General features: G+C 31.8%; 1 protein-coding gene, 1 long non-coding RNA gene and 1 other non-coding gene across 5 annotated transcripts; all 3 read right to left on the bottom strand.

The window, feature by feature from the left end:
* LOC125185735 (U6 spliceosomal RNA) lies at positions 1-106 on the bottom strand. The gene has a single exon (XR_007170237.1). It is a non-coding gene; the product is annotated as a U6 spliceosomal RNA (small nuclear RNA).
* A 1,451-nt stretch (positions 107-1,557) lies between these two features.
* LOC125219686 (uncharacterized) lies at positions 1,558-5,123 on the bottom strand. Of its 3 annotated transcripts, XR_016130283.1 has the most exons (8): positions 4,847-5,123; positions 3,605-3,679; positions 3,104-3,290; positions 2,841-3,019; positions 2,500-2,589; positions 2,192-2,297; positions 1,712-2,020; positions 1,558-1,587 (listed from the first exon to the last, which is right to left on the bottom strand). It is a non-coding gene; the product is annotated as an uncharacterized LOC125219686 (long non-coding RNA). The 3 variants fall into 3 exon arrangements; XR_016130284.1 differs by having other exon boundaries at positions 1,558-2,020; positions 4,862-5,123; XR_007176184.2 differs by having other exon boundaries at positions 1,558-2,020.
* A 7,944-nt stretch (positions 5,124-13,067) lies between these two features.
* Positions 13,068-15,789, bottom strand: PDLP6 (plasmodesmata-located protein 6). Its single transcript, XM_048120374.2, has 3 exons — positions 15,002-15,789; positions 13,433-13,543; positions 13,068-13,330 (listed from the first exon to the last, which is right to left on the bottom strand). The coding sequence occupies exons 1-3, from the start codon at positions 15,711-15,713 to the stop codon at positions 13,317-13,319; spliced, it is 837 nt and encodes a 278-aa protein (XP_047976331.1). The 5' UTR covers positions 15,714-15,789; the 3' UTR covers positions 13,068-13,316.
* Positions 15,790-18,414: the final 2,625 nt, after the last annotated feature.

Below are 18,414 nucleotides of genomic sequence, written 5' to 3' on the forward strand. Positions count from 1 at the left end.
AATCATAGTATATTTCTCAATTTATATGCATTTCGTCTTGTGCATGAGACATGTTAATCTTTTCTATATTGTTCCAATTGTTGGATGTCTCTGAATGGACTCAGAACAATGATAGTTTAATATCTACACAAGTTTCCAACCAAATCATGAATGCAACATTAAATCTTGATTATATCTAAATTTTTATCCAATATGTATAAAAGACGGTTCTGAAGTTTGTCTTTAAGAATATTACATATTCAAACCTTAATATTTCATGAATAATTATTGAATTATTTCAATTTATTAGTTAGTTCATATAATTGTAGTTTTAAAAATGCAACATTAACTTATATGTCATTATCTACTAATAAAACAAACTATACTGGTTCCTCTTATGGTTATGCACTTATTTTTTAATAGAACAAAGAACATGAAAATTGATGTTAATACAAAGTGAGTAAATGAACTTAAACACATTATTTAAGTTAAGATTTAGTTTGAATGATATTTAATTACAATTTTTGCATAAAATATATTTAGCATCTCTTTAGAATATATAAACAAAAATTTTTAACAAAGCTCAGCCAAGCCCAGGCCCAATGGACTAGGCTGGGCCTCAATATTGGTGGGCATGGGCCGAGCTAGCCCAATTGAAAACTCTAATATGAGTCATTGTTATCTTTTGAAATCAATCAATGGAATAACAATTATTTGTCTTTTATCTTCTTTACTTTTACGCATATTGCTCTTTATTTTATCGCAAGTTCACTTTCTTCTCCCAACCCCTAGTTTGGGCAGAACTTGGTTGCTCGACGGGCCAATCTCGCAAACGAATCACCCAATCCCACGAACTTTTATTCATATTGTTAGTTCACTTTCTTCTCCCAAACCCTAGTTTGGGCGGAACTTGGTTGCTTGACAGGCCAATCCCGCAAACGAACCACCCAATCCCACGAACTTGTGTCATTGCTCATTTTATTTCAATGAAGTTAAATATAGTCCTTCGATTACCAGATTAGGTAATATAGTGTTTTTTATAAAAATTATTGAGCAACTAAATCACTACAAAAACTTCGCCATTTAACGACAGAATAATCCGTCGCTAATCATCAAATTTCTGACACTAAACAGTGTTAGTGACAATACACACAGATACAAGCTGTAATTAAAAAGCTTGACGATAAAAAATTTTAGTGACAGATTTGGGCGTCGTTAAATTTACCAACATCAATACAGACGAAATATGATGTCACAAAACCTACTGGTGGTTGTGGTCATAAGCCCGCATCAGTGACTGATTAGGCCATCATTAATTACTGACGGCTTATCCGTCACTAATTCTGTGCTGCCTTTTACTCACTGGTTACGTCATTTTCCGTCACTAATTTAGCTTTTGGATTTTATTTTATTTTATTTATTATTTTATCTGATCTTAATATTGAAATAAACCTCAAACATATAACTAATAAACATAAAATCTACAAAATAAAAACATTAATCTAAAGGTGTGGCTTGACTTGAGGGCATCATGAGTTGCTTCACCATCTCTTGCATCATTGCAAATCATTTTCCATCTTTGAGAAAAAATCATATTATAATTGCTAACTGAAAGGCCAAATTTAAGAAACTTAGCAATCAAAAGTGATTGACATGATACATATGCTTGACGAGGTACAGTAGCTATTGAAATATATACATGTACGAGGTGAACAATAAGTTTGACACGTACCTCAGCCATATACTCCCTCCGTTCCATAGTAATGGAGGCGTTTCTTTTCGGCACGGAGATTAAGAAAAATTGTGTTAGGTGAGTTAAGTAAAGGAAGAGTAAAGTGGAAAATGAAAAAGGTAGAGAGATGAAGAGAGAAAAAAGTAAGAGAGAGTAAAGTAGGTGTGGAAAAATGTGTTGACTTTTACTAAAAATGGAAACGACTCTATTACTATGGACCGTACCAAAATGGCAAAATGACTCTATTACTATGGAACGGAGGGAGTATGAAACTAGAAGCAAGTTTCCAATTTAATTTTTCCGAGCCACCTGATACCATTAGAGCAATTTATAGTATCAGTTAACAAGTACATATACGAAATTTCCTCAATAACAACTCTTCTCAGTTAAACACAAGAAGAAAGTGAGGTTTTAACATTTATAGTTATGTAAAAATGCATGTTATAAAAAGTACAAACTGAGAGGATGGATTAGAAGTACCTCTTCAAGTCTTGAGAAAAAGATGATCAGCATGTAGGAGATCATAGGTGTGCTGAACGATGATGGATCCCAAAGTCCTCGTTCATAAGATTATAGGAATTGTTCACTGGAACAAAAGAAATGAAAACTGGAAGATGTTGACTGAAATTTCTATAGCAAATATAGCCACTGGAACAATTTACAATCATTAGTCATTACATGATCAATGAAACACAAATATAACCAAGAAGAAGTTCTGGGAATTCTAGGTATCAACTCCTAATTTCACAAATGCAATTAACACAAGTAACATCAACCCAACAGTTTACCTTATGAATAAATACCATATAAGCAATTAAGTCGACGGAACAACGAGCTTGTGATTGATCTCTTGCAGTTGCAGCGCACAACAACTAAAACTGTTTCAAAAATTAAGAAACAAACTTAGTCAGTCTATCGTCATGGTATTCTTTTCGCATTTTAGATGAAAGAATTTGATCATAACTAGCAAAAAATGCATCTGACATTTCTCTTTCAGTGTATTAAGGATGCTTGCTGACTATGTGTACCTAACTATAAAGTAGCAACCTAGCAATCCTTAAAATTAGACATTTATATGAAATCAAAAGAAATTGAATCGGTGATTTAGTATTTTTATTATATCATTTACCCAGCAGTACATTTCTTGATTCTCCTTCTCCATCAGCACTTCCTATAATCATAACATTTCCAACAATAGTTATCTCTAAGATGTGTGTGTGTGTGTGTGTGTTTATATATATATATAATATATAATAATGTATGTACTATCCTCTTGAGATTCTCCACTTTCCCTTGAATAAGCTGAAACTAAAATAAGAACAAATAATTGGTCAATAAGATGGATATTTATAATTATAAGTGATGTGGAAGAGAAATAGTATTCAGTTTTACTTTTCGAGCTCAGACTTTATTTAGCTAGAGCTTGATCTGGTGCTAGAGCTCTCGCAGCTCTTCGTAGCTCAGGAGGTTGAATCGACTATAAGGTAAGAGAAATTACTTCACCAATAAGAGTATTTCCATTCAAGTCAAACGTAGCTGAATCAATCTCCAAACATGGACTTTGAGAATCAATCAAATTCTGTAACAAGCAAGTTGAAGTCAGATACTTCATGGAACTACAATGCACTAAGTTGTGTTCTCACACAGCAAGTCTTTCTATCTACTGTTGAACCAGAGTGAGACTGTTTTATTTACTATGCAAATTTTAGTGGGGTCAATTAACACAACGACTACCTAGATTTTCATCTCATAACGTGGGAAGGACTATTAAGATAACAGCTCACTATGTTCACAAGAACTGCTGGAAAATCAAAGAAGTACAATTAAGTAAAGGTCAATTTGAATTTCTCTATTAGCACCAAATCCTGGCAAGGAGCTACTGAAATAATGTACCTGTACAGTTCCACCAATTTTCTGGAGAATTTCGCAAATACCAGGATGGCCAGATCTACAAGCATTAGATAGTGCCTGCAAGGTATTTCAATACAAGATCATTTAGTATTCCTAGACTGTTTTGCAATTTAAGTTTTTGAAAACAAATCAAAAAATGATTTAACATAAAGAAGGATTGATAACATAAGAGAAAGTGTTGCAACATTCTAGCATAATGCCATTTACTGGAGATGAAACTTCACTGCAGGAATGTGAGGCTACAAAATACAGAAATAGTGAGGAAATAAGCAGGGATATGTACGGCAACTTGGTAGCAGAAAACTTGGTAGGAAACAACCCATGATCAATTCATAACATATTATCTAGTCATACACGTTGATGGTGAAGCTAACTCACTAGTTAAGTCGGAGCTACAAAGAAAACGAACAAAGGCAGCGGAGAAATCGCCTAGGAAGAGTTACTTGGTAGCTGTTAAGGAAACTGTGAAAAGAGAAGGAAAAGGCAGGTTTGGAGTAGGATTGAAGCCGGTGGACATTTACATCACGAATCCCAACATCAAGACGAAGATCAGGAACCAGGTGAGCTACAGGCTAATAAGTGGGAATGCGGCAATGTCGTTGTTGGCTGATGAAGACTTCCCGCAGAGAAGGGTTGCTTACACAATATCAAGTGTGGGTGACTCGCTAAACAGGTCGGAGAGATGGGCCGAAGGGTTCTACACTGATAGGAGCAGTGGAGTTGATGGCTTCGCTGTTTGGAGCCGTAGGTTAGTTTACTAAGTTCAAACTGTAGCAGGAAAATATGGTAACAGTGTCTGGTAACAGGAAATCAGAATTCTAAGTTCTAACTATACCGGCAAAAAGGAGTGTGTAAATGAAATGGACTTACTATAAACCACATGACAGCATCCCTAATCTCCTGAGTTTTGTTTAATTGAACACAGAAAACAACAATTTGGCAGTGCCTAAATGAAATGGACTTAGAAGAAACAAAGTTGTATGAGGGATTTTCTAATTTTTTATAACACCATTGCACAACAACAAAACAGAATAATGAAAATGGTGAGTACAAGCACTCTCTCATATCATAATTGTTTAATTACCCCATTGAGAATACCCAAAGCTTCCCAGAATATCACAGACGCACAAACAGTAAAAGCCCTAATCCAAAATAAAATCCAGAGCACACAGAAACAAACTAGTAAGCATTAAATTGAAAAATGAAAATGTATATACTAAGCACCTGAGTTGGAATCACCAATAAGAGAAAGCGGCGAGTGAGAAAATAATAGAGAGAGAGAGAGAGAGAGTAATCGAGGCTTCTTCGCGACGTTCCGACACAAGCTTCGCCTCACCACGAGATGCTTGTCGGCGGGGAGCTCAGCGTTGGTCGAGCACGAGGCGCTGCCGTGCTGGAGGGAGAAAGAAGTGGAGGTGGTGGCGTCTCCGACGCAGCATTGCTGAGTGGAAATCATTTTTGAAAACTAGGGTTTAACATTTTTGACGATGGAGGAAGAAGGGAGTTCTCAATTTTGAAGTCGGTTTATAATATTAACTAGTTTTACACATGTGGATGCACAGATTAGAATATTTTTAATTGAAATCAATTAAACAAAATTAAGAATAATATTATTATATAGAATTATTTTTCTTTTGAATAAAATTTATTACTCTAATTTTTTTAAATATAAGTTAGTACTCCCTCCGTTTTGCCATAGTTGAGATGAAACTTTTCGACACGAAGTTTTAGAAATGAATATTGAGTATGTTAAATAAATAGATGAAAAAGTAAGAGGGATGAGAAGGTAGAGAGAATAAAATATAAAGTGAATAAAGTAAAAAAGATAAAAAAAGTTACCATATAAGGAAATGACTCAACTATGAAGAAACTTTCCGAAATGGTAAAATAACTCAACTATAGTGAAACGGAGGGAGTATTATTCATGAGAATAAAAGTTGGTACTCCCTCCGTTTCACCATAGTTGAGTCATTTTACAATTTCGGGAAGTTTCTTCATAGTTGAGTCATTTCCATATTTGGTAACTTTTTTCTCTTTCTTACTTTTCTCTCTCTTACTTTATTCTATCTACTTTTTTCACTTTATACTTTATTCTCTCTACCTTTTACTCTCTCTTACTTTTTTATCTATTTATTTTACACACCCAACATTCATGTCTAAAACTTCGTGCTCAAAAGTTCCGCCTCAACTATAGCAAAACGGAGGGAGTACTAAATTATTGTTTATGCAAAACTAAAGTACAATTTAAAACACAAAAGTTATTGTTGAAGAAAAAAAGGCGAGTCCGTTGCATTGGCGGCCATCACACTCCGGTCGACGTCATGTGAGGGAGTTAAATCAAGGTACATAATAGCCCGTTAAGGAAGAGGCCTTAATCAATGTTATTTTTTTGAACAAAAGTTGTGAATGAAAGTTAACTTTTTTGTGAATGAATAACTTCTAACATGGTCAAGGTATGTTGCCATTGGCCTGGAGAACAACCACTGGATCGGGGGATGCCCCCTTCTTATTTATTTTATTTGTACATAGTGAGAAAATATGTTAAATAAATTGGCTACATTCAAAACCCAAAAAATATATGACTCCCTAGAATAAAAATGAAACTGACCATTATAAAAATAATATTACATGTACAAAGTAAATCATGAATAACAAAAGGTCATGTGTTACGAACTTGAATTGTATGTTATCAGTCTTAGATTTTTAATATTAATAACATACAATTATTAAAAACATTAGTTTTTAATATTAATAACAACAAATCTAAGTGACCAAATTGTGTACGACCAAAAACTAATTTATTTATATATTTAATTAAAATATATGAATGCATATATAGTAGGAGTACATGGAAAGTGCATAATATTGTGGTCATATATTTATGATTTGTATATAATTTTTTTACTTTTTTGGAACCATAAATGTAATTAGTAGTTTAGGACACACTTTAATTCAAATTTTAAAACCAACATAAGAAAATTCAAATGTAAAAAATAAAAAATAAGGTTAAAGGCTAATAAATCTTTTTAACTTGTCCACTTACTATATTTATTATTTTAATATATAATAAATATATCAAATTATTAATATAACCTTATTTTGGTTGTACAAAATTTGGTTGTTTATCATCACTCAATTAATAAAGCCTATAAACTTAGTGTCAGACTTATATCAGTCTCTAAATTGAAATTAAAATAAATTCCAAATATTTTTAACGACCAAATAATCTGTCACAAAAACTAAAAATACAACAAGTTTAGTGTCGGACATAGATCTGTCTCTAAATTGAAATAAAAATAAATTCCAAATATATTATTGACGAAATAAATACCCACTAAAACAAAATTTTCAAAAAATAAACTAAAATAAAATAAAATAAATAATTTACTGACGGAATCCATCACTGTTGTAAAAATAAAATGTTATTATATTGGGAAACTCATAGTGTCACTATTTCCGTCATTAATTAAAGAAGGATAGCTCTCCGTCATTAATTAGTTTAAACTAATTCATTAGAGGAGGAAAGAATATTTATATATTACTTATTTAATGGATAGTAAAATATTAGAAATTTGCCAACAAACTCAGTTGTAAAATTACTATTAAGCTGCATTCTCATTAGAAGAAAATTCAATTCCATCACGTTCTTACTAATTATAAGGAATTTAAGTTAGAAACTCGAATTTTAGTTTGTTTACTGACTCTGATTATGCTTATTAACTTATAAATAGATAATTTTAATGTTTTTTTAACTGCACTTTAGATAAAATACATAAAAATATTAAATATGACTTATATAGTTATTGCATTTTAGATAAATATTTTAGATTTTAAATTGTATGTTATCAGTCTTAGATTTTTTAATGAATATTTTAACTTAGAAATTTCACTTTTATTATATAATTTATATTTCAGTTATTCATAATATTAGTAATTCATTATAGATATATTTCAAAATTCAGTTATTACAATTGAACCGAAATATGGAGTGATACAATCTTACAATACAAGAGCCGATCTGCACTACAAGTGTCAACAATATCTCTGTTTTGGTTTGAGAGACATTTTTTCGAAGAGATTTTGTTATCGTAGAAACTTGCTACTTGCTACTCCCTAGGGGAGATTTTCTCTGTTAAGGTGTGATTCAATCTTGTTTAAATGGTTTATTTCTCCAATATTCATTCTTTAGTTATTGCCACTAGTCTTTCAGTTTATCAATTACCATATCACAAACTTTAAATATAATAATTGTATATAATATTAAAACGTTAAAGTCATATTACCATAAGTTAAACTTACTAAGATGACATATTCCAAAATTACATAATTATAAAACAAATTATAACTTACTAAAATTTATTTAAAGAATAGATTGTATACCAAAATTAAATACTTAAACTAATTTTAATGTAATATGAACATTCATCGTTTTATTACGAATGAAGACATTAAGTTACTTAAACATATGAGCATCTATAATTATAAAGAGGGAAAATATATTACTATTAATAAGAAATTGAAGTTGTATCTAGCTAACTGTATCTAATATGGACTAATGTCATTATTCTATGATTCTCCTTTTCAAAAAAAAATTGTTTATATGGGTGGAAATTATCTAACTTTTAATTCAAGTCTAAATTATCAATTATATTGAGAATCTATACAAAGAAAAACATTACACAGTATGTGGAAAAAATTACATCATATTTGTAATATAATACTCCATAAAATTGCGAAATGACGATTGGCCGGTTTTATACGTTATTTATACCCACTGCAAGTCTGCAATACATCTATATAATAGTACACTATAAGGTGAGTTTTGCAATAAAAACAACAGAAATTGATTGTATGTAAACAATTTTTTTTTACCTAATACAAGATAGATAAGAAAAAAATTAAGCACATCTAACTACGGAAGAATATTCTTAAAATAATTATAAAAATAATTAACTAATTTTAATTAAAAAATAAACATATCAATTATTATGATAAAATCATTCATGCAATAATAAAAATATCATTTCACTGTTAATAGGATAATATATTTACAAAACATAAAAATTGATAATTATATTGACATACAAAAAACACAAATTGCTCAGGTACTAAATTCTCTTATTGGTGGGCAAATATAATTAAGCTAATGAATTCATAAATGACATACAAAACACACACAGAGAGAAGAATATTCTTAAATAAATTCACTTATTGAGGGATAAAGCTAATGAAGTCATAATTTGATCGAAGTAAAATTTATAATTTTTCAATAATGTTAGAAAGAATTATATAGTATAAGTAAAATTCATGAATGAAAGAAAATGAATGTAAGTAGAAATCCCCCATTATACAAAATGCAACTAATTATCTGGACACACTAAGTAAGCAAGCTTCAAAAATCCTACTACATAGCATTTTAGTTCTACTTAAAATCCTTAATTTACCAATACCAAAAATACAATTTAAAAAAGGAGTTTTGTGAATAATAACAAAAATTTAGACTAAATTAAGCTCAACTATATAACCAAACTATACTGAGCATACATTACAATAAAATTATAAGATGGATAAGAAACAAAAATTAAGCACAATATATAGAGGTCTAATACTGAGTATGGTGAAATCTTACCAACAACATAAAAAATTAGCACAAAACATATTAGTATGTGACTAATTAAGCAAACCTTTAACTACACTCGATTCAATGCAACCACAGCAGACTAGAAGAGGTGTGAGATGAACATAAAACAGGGGATCTCCAAATATTGTAAATCAAAACATACAGACAAGATAGATCCAATACGTAAAACAACAATTGATACAAAATATTAACAATTGATACTAATTAAGCAAACTTTAACTACACTCGATTCAATGCTACCACAGCAGACTAAATAGCAGAGGTGTGAGATGCACATAAAACAGGGGATCTCCAAATATTGTAAATCAAAATATACAGACAAGATAGATCCAATGCGTTTTAGACAAAATATTAACAATTCAAAGCCACAATAGTAGATAAGTATGAAGAGTAGAAATATCAGAGCAATATAGAAGAGCTGAGGCAGTTCAAAATAGCCTAATAAGATTCTAAACAGTTTATAACCGATTTTTTACATTTCAACAATGGAATCAGATTGAAAATGAGCAGAATTAGTTCGAATGATTAGAGACGAAGAAGATAGTCTAACTAACCGAAGTAGCTGATCAGCGCGGCGGCGGCGGAGAAAGCGCGGCATTCTTCGGAGGCGGCGGAGGCACGGCATTCTGTGGAGAAGGCGGCGGATCGAGAGGCAGAAACCGAGCATTGAGAATTCCAGCAGCGGCGACCTCGAAAATTACTCGATTGTTTACAAAATTAGCATGATCGCGCATGAACTCGTCACAATCGAGTTGGAAAACCAACGCTGAAGACAGTATTGTAGTCTTCGCATCCTTTCTTTCGGCGCGGCGAGGATCAAATTCAGCTGTGTATTCAATTCCTGTTACAGAGCTCTTGATAACGAACGGCTTAGGAAAGCCGGTGAGAAGCTCCATCTCATTCATGTCAAAATCGATTGGATCTTCGAAATTTTTTTCGATTTCCATTGAAGAGAAAAAATTGAAATTCGGATAAAGTTACCATTATGAATGAGATTGTATTTATACCCAAATTCTCTGTTCAACCGGACTTCAGCAAAAAGTTCACGCTACATTTGAAAACCGCGGGAGAGAGAAAAGGTGCAAATAATTATAAAATAAATAATAATGATAATAATAATAATGATAATAATAACAATAATAATAATAATAATAATAATAATAATATATAATAATAGTAATAGTAATAGTAATAATAATAGGAAATATAGACAAAAAATATGGAGATACTACCAGAGTACGAAAACTATAGAAATATAGGATCAACGCAAGAACGAAAAAAGGGAAGGAAATATCATCAATATTAATTGGGCCGAATTTGGGCCTGATTACTATTGGCGGTAAACTTAGAAAAACAATTCTAAAAAATCAAATGCAATAAAGCTATTAAAAATATAAATAAGACAAACAAAATCGAAAATTAGGTTAGGTCAACATAAATCTTGTCTCCATATTATCTTTCGCAAAAAAATAATTTAAAAAGAACAGTATAGAAAAATTAAAAGATGATGTTTTATCTGGAATAAACAGTGAAGTAATAAAATTAGATAGAACAACAAATGTATAAATTAAAAATGAAATGATTTCGAAAATAAAAGAACAACAAGGTAAACCCTTAGATGAAATAAAAATAAAAAGATTTCGAAATAAACGGTAAATGGATCCCTTAGATGAAATAAAAATGAATTTTTTTGAAAAAAGCAGTACATGGATAGAACTCAAGTACAAAGACTGGATAGAACTCTTCAGAGATTTAGTATCTAACACATAAATTTATCATAAAATGTGTTTACAAAGGAAACCAAAAAAAAAGCATTTGAAGAATAAATAAGATGGTTGGTTGAAAGAAGGAGACGAGGGTTGTGACTTGGGACTTATATACAGTTATTACAAGTGCAAAACCTAGAGCCTGATTCGATTTTAAATGGGCCGACATTTTGGGCCTTAAAATAATTTTCCGTCATCGTAGTTCCCAGTTGGACTCGGCTTAATTTCGCGAATTTCTTATTACTGGCATTTGAATAATTTGATTTCTAAATTTTAATTTATTTAAAATTTATACTTTAAATTGACATAATAATCACTAGTCCGAATAATAATTCAAATGTCGCATAATATGGGGATAGTGATAAAATGCAAACGCTAAATATTGTACAATCTTCAAACTACGATCTGGATCGAACGTAGAGTATGTCAACAGATAACAATAATAGCAACAAAAAATATGAACACAATGTCAACCGTTGACATTGTGTTGACATTTTCTGTTGTTATGATTTTATCATTTGTTGACATTTTCTAATGGTCCTGATCATAGTTCAGAATTTGTATATTATTTCGAGTTTGCATTTGATTACATCCCCAACATGTGTTATTTAATATAGGTAGGAGTAAAGGAAAAGGATTAAAAAAGAAAATGCAATTAAAGTTTGCATAAAAAATGGAATATAGTTGGTTGCTTTGTACTCCCTTCATTCCACAATAGTGGAGGCGTTTCTTTTCGACATACAATTTAAGAAAAATTGTGTTAAGTGAGTTAAGTAGAAGAAGAATAACTTAGGAAATAAAGTATGTGAGAAGAAATGTGTAGACTTTTACTAAAAAGGAAAATGACTCCACTACTATAAAACGTACCAAAATATCCGTGATTGAATTTGTGTGTGCTGGTAGCTTTCATTTCTACGTCACATTCAACACAATGCTGAAGTTAGGAAGACCATTCAAGAAGAACAAGGCCGACCAGTCACAAGGTAATCGACTGCTAACTTTTGACATTTTGTGTGGGTTTTGTTTAGGAATTTGCTTGATTTTGTTAAGAAATAATGTAATCATAACTTTATTATGGACCCGTTTTTCAAAAAGTGAATGTTTTTGGTTAAATTTGTATTTCTGTATATATAAATCAATCACTTTGCATAAAAGAGATGTTTAACAAATGATACATGTTATGAATATTTGAAAGACCAAAAACAATAAGTAAAAGGAAGACTAAATAATATGCATCACTTTCATAAACTATATTTCCATTCATACAAGTACATATATAGTTGAGATTTCCTCGTTTCCCATTGTTAAATTGTAAGATTAAAGTTGAACAGCCTGATGTTAATAGCACCAAACGTAAGTAATGAATCCAGAACCAAACTAGGATAAGGATTAATGGTGTACTAATGAAATGACATAAAGGGCTTAATAGTGATTATAATATTCTACCTAATCAAACCAACAAACCAATATAAAATGAGAGTCATATAATTGATGAAAGAGAATCTTTCCCTCCACTTATTAACATCCAAATTTTATTTGTTTCTAGCTTTTACGTTATATTAAACTAGTCTTGCATTTCAATTTGATACATAAAGTTTAGGGAATATTGTCTCCATCATTGTTGTTAGTGCTTTGTGACATTGACACTAGTCTTTTTTCGTGACATTTTATCTTCTGTTCTAGTCAAATTATGTAACAGCATAATGAGATTTGGTATTTAATTATTTGTTCTGATCTCTTTATATCTACTAGTCGATATTGATATGTGTATAAGTTCGTATACAAACTTTAACTAACAGTTAAACTTAAGTTGTTTTATGGTCACTTCACTTGTGAAATACTCCTAAATAAACTATATTGTCATTTTGACTAGAAAATTAAGGTGGGTTCCAACCAATAATCAAACACACCAAGTACTTCTATTGACAAAACATTTAAAGATAAAATTTCTAGGTTAATAGTATATATTGTCATTTACATTAATTTAGAAATAGAATTGGAGAAATTAAAATAGGTGAATTGTTCCTCGTTAGAATGATTGAAAAGATAATCCAGAAATGGAATTGAATAATTGACCATAAAAACAAAAATACATTCTATACGGTAACAATTAAATCAAAATGGCTAGCCTAAGGTATCGAATGAAATGATCTCGATCGTCGTTGCAGAATCAACACCTTTTTTTTACAAAAGTGTAACGAATTTTATTCATGAAACTACAAGAAGATAGAGGCATGTATCAAAAGGGATAGTTAGATACTTCCTTCACTTTCTCAACGCAATTTGCTTATTTGCCACCACCTGCAATTGAAGAAATTAATGTCAAATATTTGCATTATTTAATTCACTATCTACAAATGCAATTAATTACGATTAATTAAATTTTTGAGGGAGATTAGTTACCTTTGTTATCTAAAGCTTTACTCAAGAAAGAGAGGAAAACCACGAGGATTGCTACACCAGCTACAAGTCCAATGAAAATGGCTAGTGTTTTCTCCACTTCATCGTCATTTTCTAGAATAATAGACAATAAATTCTAAGTTTTTCATGAAAAGTAATTCATCAAAATAATGTCATATCCTCAAAGGGATTCAAAGTGCCAAATGAACATAATAAACAAATTTTAGAATCTCAAATAATGATTAAGAATACCCAATGGATTCTCTTAGTTCGTGGGATATGATTAAAAGATCATGAAATTTTTTTAATATTATCAATGCTTTCATATCGATACATTAATGTGCGTACCTACATAAATAAGTATCCCATGCCCACTATTTTAATTCAGTCAAATATTTTTTTCAAAAGGAATTATAAGAAGTAGGACATCAATTAACCATTAGAAAAGAATTAAAGAAATAATTATTTGCTTCATACTGGCCTTTTTTGAATTTTTATACACAAAAAAGGCAGTACTGTTGGGCATCTAGATACTAAAGTAATGTGTAAAAATTATATTCTAATTGTCTATTCACGCACATATTCAGGGATTTGTTTATAATGATAATGATTTGCTACCTTTTTTTTTTTGGTGTGTGTGAGACATAATTTAAGAATTATTGTGTGTATTGTAGAAGTACTACGTGGGCAGACTTTATCACCCGGCCCCTTTAAATAACATATTAATAGCCCTACTTTTTAATCCGTAGTGTTAATTAATTGGTGGTTATACTCTAAGCCTATGTATGCATATCTCTCCCTATCCATCAATATCTATTAATCTAATCTATATAACTACAAATAAACAAGTCAAAGCTCCTATATGTCATCCTTCACAAATAGTAATAAAAATAATACTTCACAAATTAGCCAAAATAAAGGTATACATAGGATTAAGAATTAGGAACTTCCTTGCTATCCAATATACTCTGTGTTTTGCGTGCATGTATTAGCGAACACTATAAAACTAAACTATAGTACTAAAATCATATGTATTCCTCATCAAAAAAGTTTAAAGTTTACTTTTTTCTAGAATAAGCATGGTGTGGGAGAGATTCTTTAGAATTCCCGGCCTTATTCAACATATCACCGCACCCCAAAGCAAAAAAAAAAAGAAGAAGAAGAAATTGAACCTTTGCTTCAACTTTTTCCTTTTCTTGTTATTTAATTATGTGTTGCTCACGGCATGATCATAAGAAATTATATTTAAGCTTTTTGATCAAAAATATTGGTCTATAAGAAAAGAAGAAAAAAGGCCAAAAATATTGATCATATATTCCCTCCATCCCTCGATATGTGTACCTCATGGCATGATCACAGTACAATGTAAATGAGTAAAAAAAGTTTGTGAAATATGTATTCTACGATAAAATGTGAATAAAATGAGTTAGTAAAATTTGAAATCTGTTATAAAAAATAGTAAAATTGAGGAGGAACATTAATAAAGGATGTCCCGAAAAAAAAAATGAGACAGGTAATGGGTGGACGAAGTAAGTATTAGTAATCGAGATTAAAATGGAGGAAGTTAATTACCGGGCTTGGCGGTGTAGCCACGCTGCGAGTAACGCGCGTAGCACTTGGCGAAGAACATATCCCCCCACGCAGCGGAGCTGCACTCGGTCCTGAGGCGCTGGACGGCCTCGGACAAGCAATCCTGGCACTCCCCCACGCTCAGGTCCTGCACGCACTGCGCCACTCCCTGCACCTTCCCGGCCCCGGTGACCCGATAATACTCCCCTCCCGCCCCCAGGTACGCCAGCACCGCGTCCCTCCGCGCCGCCGCGTCCGAGTCATCATCCATCGGCCCGCACTTGTCCGCCGCCACCGTCTTGTCCTCCACCCCGACGAACGACGCGTTGTCGAAGCGGACGAAGCACCCCTCCAGCTGCATCGCCCCGCCCGTGGCCCCCGCGCACGTGGCCCCCAGCCGGGCCACCGCGTCCGCCACGCACCCCCGGCAGGCCCCGTTGCCGAGGTCGCCTCGGCACTGGAAGAGGCCGTAGACGACGTCGGCCGCGGAGGAGCCCGGGAGGGCCACTTTGAAGTTGTTGTAGTTGGCGTAGGAGGCGGAGTTTACGATGGAGGTCAGAATTGAGTTGAGATTTGATTGGTAGGGGCTGCCTGGATTGTATTTCAGCTGCGAGCAGCCTACGTATATGAATGAATTCAGTGAAGATGAGCTATAACACCTTCTTGATAATTGTGCCAGGATTATGCTCACCATTGCCAGTATCCACATCTTCATTTCTTAATTTTTATCAGAATTAAATAGATTTAGTATTGAACAAGTATGATTTTTGAGTATGTGTAGTATACAAGGGAAGTTTACTCACTATTCTCATTTCTATATATAAGGGAAGTTTCCTTCCTCACTATTCTCATTTCTAGGTGGGGCCCTCTTGTTTTTACTTTTTCTATTGCTTAATAAATTTATATACAATGGCTACTTAATTTAGTTGGGCCAATCCTGCACCCTTGAGCTAACTAGCTTTGTAATTGTGTAAATTGGAAGAATGGCTAATGGTGGGACTGTGCATCCTCACCTAATATGACTTGACCAAGACTTGCAATTTGGAATAATTGTGGAAAAGGCAGATTGGAATATATGGGTGTTCAAAAAGGCGATTCCAATGGGGACAATTTCGACTACGATATATTATATGAGTATATGTAGTAATAAAGTGTCGTCGATGTCTCTAAAATGATGGATGCAAATATTCTCCAAATTTCAGGAAGCTTCGTTATGTTTTCACTCATTAAACAATTAATTGCGTACTTTTATTTTAATTGTAGACATTGAAATTGAATAGCACCTGATGAGTAAAAGTGGTTGTTAATTTAATTGACTTGACTCCCAGCGCAGCTATGATAAACCTATTCTTAGTTGTAGATTATAAAATTTATAAACCCATTGAAATCCGTTGGTAATTTTGATTTTTTAATGGATAACTAGTAAAAAATATTCATGAAATTTGATCAAATTCTAGTATATCCTGCCACTTTAAAAGATGACCAGTTATATCATAACTTTGATACTCATTTTTCTCAATTTTCTCATAGAAAAAAATTTCATCATGCTACATTTTAGAATTTATGAACGTAATACGTATATATGTAAAAATTAAAGATATTATTGACTAAATCTATTAAATGACGTCGTTTAAATCGCCCAATGTTGTGTTCACATGTTATTTTTCATATGTCAAAAACATACATAATTTTCTCCAAATTATAGACTATGGGACAGCTGAAAAAAATGTTCAAGCTATGGCACAATTGGTTATTTTTTAAATTTGTGAGATATATAGAATTTGATCAAAATTTATAATTTTTTTCACTATTTGCCCTTTTTAAATTTTAATTTATATGATTCAATCATATAGAGAATTGTAGAAGTTTACTCCTTAGTGACATGAACAGAAAAGTTCTAGAAATGTAAAAGTACAGAGACGGGACAAATTTCAAGTATAGATTGGCTCATAAGAACAATATTTTCGTCATAAGTAATTATATACTCCACTTCACAGTAATTATTTATCGGTGACTAGATGGTAGAAGATGACATGACATGCAATAAGGATTAGGTGACCTGGGCCACGGATAAGGAAGAGTTTTATTAAGATTTACACCAATTTCTAGTTTAATTTACCGATTAATTGTAATTACAGTCATACTCTGCTTAATAGCTCCCTAGTAATGATTTAACCGTAAAGTTAACTTAATCGATATTTGAAAGTTATGGTTCTAGTAGGCGGTAGCTTCTGATGTAAACAGTAGATTACAAACCTAATTTATTCACCTCACTTCACTTCCACGAAATTCGCCTGTCAAAATGGATATCGGGTATTAGATATCCGATATCCAAACCCGAAAAAGTCGGATAATTGAATACCCGATTTTTCGGGTATCGGATCGGGATCGGGTAGTGAGAATTTTAGATTATCGGATATCGGGTTACCCGATATCCGATCGGGTATACCCGAATTATCCGATTTATCCGATTATTTTCTAAAATTAATAAATTATATTTTTATTATAATTAAATGTAATTTAATTTCTTAACTACAATTTAATTAATACTTAATAGTTAGCATATAAGATATGTAATTTAATTTTTTAATTACATTTTAATTTTATTGACTTGTGATATTTTGAATTTTTGATGATATTATTGTTAGATCTTGATTCTTATGAATTATTGAATTGTGATATTTATAAAGGATGAATGTTTGAACTTATTAATTTTGATGGTTATTGACTTATTGTGGATGGATAAAAGATGTTAATATGTATAACTTATGAATTTTGTATTTTTCAAAGTTTGTAGTTATTTTCTTTTAAATTTGAACTACTACAAGAATTTTGTATTCCTATAAATTTGTAGTTATTTTCTCTTAAATTCGAACTACTATAAGAATTTTGTATTTCTAAAAGTTTGTAATTATTTTTACTTGAATACTAGTACTTCTACTTTGTATTAAATTTGAATGAAATAATATTAAATAAATTCTAAAAGTTTGTAGTTAGTTTTCAAAAATAAAATAAAATAAAAATTCAAAATCACAATTGGGACTGGATACCCGATTTTTCGGGACTGGATACCCGAGTCGGGTATCTGGGTACCCGAAATCAAATTCGTTTCGGATATCGAGTATTGGATTTTGGGAATTTCGGGATCGGGTACCCGAAAATTTCGGATCGGGTATCCGCGGATACCCAATTTGACAGGCCTATCCACGAACATGGAAATTTAAGGAATGTGATTCTCTAATATTTTTACACACTTTAGTAGGGATATCCATGGTTCAATGCTTCAAGAACTATTGGTTCTGGTTCCGGTTCCATAAACATTTAAATATAAAGCATTATATTAAAAGAAAATCCTAAATTTCAAAATAAGTCATATACATACATTTTGTAGAGGTTGGGCCATCTTTGCGACTACT

The sequence above is a fragment of the Salvia hispanica genome, chromosome 1 (assembly GCF_029641045.1).
Source record: "Salvia hispanica isolate PSC_SH4W2 chromosome 1, Shi_PSC_v1, whole genome shotgun sequence".
In the NCBI taxonomy this organism is placed as follows: domain Eukaryota; kingdom Viridiplantae; phylum Streptophyta; class Magnoliopsida; order Lamiales; family Lamiaceae; genus Salvia; species Salvia hispanica.

Coding starts and splice junctions, on each gene's coding strand:
- PDLP6 (XM_048120374.2), bottom strand. CDS start 15,713: ATGAAGATGTGGATACTGGCAATGGTGAGCATAATCCTGGCACAATTA. Junction 13,544..15,001: donor TGGCTACACCGCCAAGCCCG/GTAATTAACTTC, acceptor CTATTATTCTAG/AAAATGACGATGAAGTGGAG.